Here is a 2,241-nt window from a genome sequence, read left to right as displayed (position 1 = left end):
GGTGCCGTGGGGTGTTGCTCCTGTTCCACTTTCTCACCCTGCTACGGTGGATGATTCGGATGATGTTGTTGAGCCGCCCGTGGTTGATTCAGATGTTGTTGTCGGTGGTGCTACAGATAGTGAGCGCACGGTCACGGCTCCCGTGCGTGGCCGGTCGCGCCGTGCAGCGCGGGCTGCTCTGCCCCGGTCTCATGTGATGGCCACCCGCAGCCGAGGTCCTACTGAGCATGTGGCTTTGGTCTCTACGACTGATAACTCTGATCCTACCTGTTACGCTCAGGCGGCCCGGCATCCTGAGTGGCGTGCGGCTATGGATGCGGAGTTTAACGCTTTACTTCTGAATTGCACATGGCGGTTGGTCCCTTACACTCCAGGTATGAATGTTGTTGGGTGTAAGTGGGTCTTCAGGACTAAGCGCAAGGCTGATGGTTCGATAGAGCGTCACAAGGCGAGGCTGGTGGCTAAAGGTTTTAATCAGGTGGCTGGACAGGATTTTTTGGACACATTCAGTCCTGTTGTCAAGCCCACGACTGTTCGCCTTCTTCTCTCGCTCGCCGTATCCCGGGGTTGGATCATTCGTCAGTTGGATGTCCACAATGCCTTCCTGAATGGCACTCTAGCTGAGACTGTGTACATGCGGCAGCCGCCAGGGTATGAGGACAAGGCATTTCCTGGTCACGTCTGTCTACTTCAGCGGTCTCTGTACGGGCTGAAGCAGGCTCCCCGTGCTTGGTTCACACGGCTGCACACTTTTCTGGTCTCAATTGGTTTTGTTCCTTCTAAAACTGATGTTTCCTTGTTTTATTATTCTCATGGTGGTGTGCAGCTTTATTTTCTTGTGTATGTGGACGACATTCTCGTTATGGGGTCAGATTCGGCTCGTGTGACGGGGCTTGTAGCTTAGTTGGCGGCAGAGTTTAAGATTCGTGACATGGGGTCTCCGTCCTTCTTCCTTGGGATTGAGACTGTTTCTCTGTCCGATGGTTTGTTGCTCTCTCAGCGGCGCTATATGAGTGATATTTTGAAGCGCGCCGGTATGATTGACTGTAAGCCCGTTGCTACCCCTGTGTCTCTTGCGGTGACTGATGATTCTGCGTCGGCTCCTTTTGATGATCCTACTCAATACCGCAGTCTGGCCGGGGCACTTCAGTATCTTACAGTTACTCGTCCGGACTTGTCATATGCGGTGAACCGGCTTTGTCAGCACATGCATACTCCCACCATGGCGCATTGGGGGATGCTAAAACGGGTGTTACGGTATGTCAAGGGCACTAGTGACCTGGTTCTGTTTGTCAGACGTTCTGTTTCCACTGATATTCATGCATTCTCTGACTCGGATTGGGCCGGTAATCCGACTGATCGCAAGTCGACGAGTGGGTTTGCTGTCTACCTAGGTGGCAATCTCGTTTCTTGGTCTTGTCGCAAGCAACGTACAGTGGCTCGCTCGTCAACAGAAGCTGAGTACAAGGTCTTAGCGGATGTGTCTGCGGAAGTGACCTGGCTTGTGTCACTGCTGAGGGAGATTGGACTGTCTCCGGAGTCTCCGCCCAAACTGTGGTGTGATAACTTGGGCGCCACCTATCTCTGCGCTAACCCGGTATTTCATGCGCGAACAAAGCATGTGGAGATTGACTACCACTTTGTTCGTGACGAAGTCTCCAAGAAGGAGATTCAGGTTCATTTCATCTCCACGAAGGATCAGCTGGCTGATATTTTCACTAAGGCGCTTCCGTCTACCCGGTTTCTTTTTCTGCGTGGCAAGCTTAATGTTGCAGCTGGTCCACCTTAAGCTTGAGGGGGAGTGTTAGGACTACTTGTTATAGTCTACTAGGACTCTTCTACTTACTTTTATATCTATGTTGTACAGACCTTTTGTTATGCAACTTCGTTAATCTAATCCTCATCATCATTAGTAACAATAAATTTTAGCTTGAATAGTATCACAATTTCACATAAAACTATATAAGTATTACAATATCATTTATTTTAAATTCAAATTGGTATTAAATTTTCTACAATAAGTATTACAATTTCTTTCATAAGTAACATAATACTAATGTACATATAAGTATTACAATATTTGCACCAAAATAACACTCGGTAAGTATCACAATATCATTATTAGTGATGAGATATGGACCCGAGCCCGGAAGGCTGATGTTAGTTTATTTATTTCAAATAGTAAATGATCAATATCCTAAATAGTATCACAATATCGCATATAAATATTACGGAGTACAC

General features: G+C 47.7%; 1 protein-coding gene across 1 annotated transcript; it reads left to right on the top strand.

The window, feature by feature from the left end:
• Window positions 1-931: 931 nt before the first annotated feature.
• On the top strand, window positions 932-1,789 carry LOC109153176 (uncharacterized mitochondrial protein AtMg00810-like). The gene has a single exon (XM_019301001.1). It carries the CDS (start codon window positions 932-934, stop codon window positions 1,787-1,789), a length of 858 nt encoding a protein of 285 aa, XP_019156546.1.
• Window positions 1,790-2,241: the final 452 nt, after the last annotated feature.

The sequence above is a fragment of the Ipomoea nil genome, unplaced genomic scaffold (genome assembly GCF_001879475.1).
Source record: "Ipomoea nil cultivar Tokyo-kokei standard unplaced genomic scaffold, Asagao_1.1 scaffold0268, whole genome shotgun sequence".
NCBI lineage: Eukaryota > Viridiplantae > Streptophyta > Magnoliopsida > Solanales > Convolvulaceae > Ipomoea > Ipomoea nil.
This window is presented reverse-complemented; position numbering and strand designations above follow the sequence as displayed.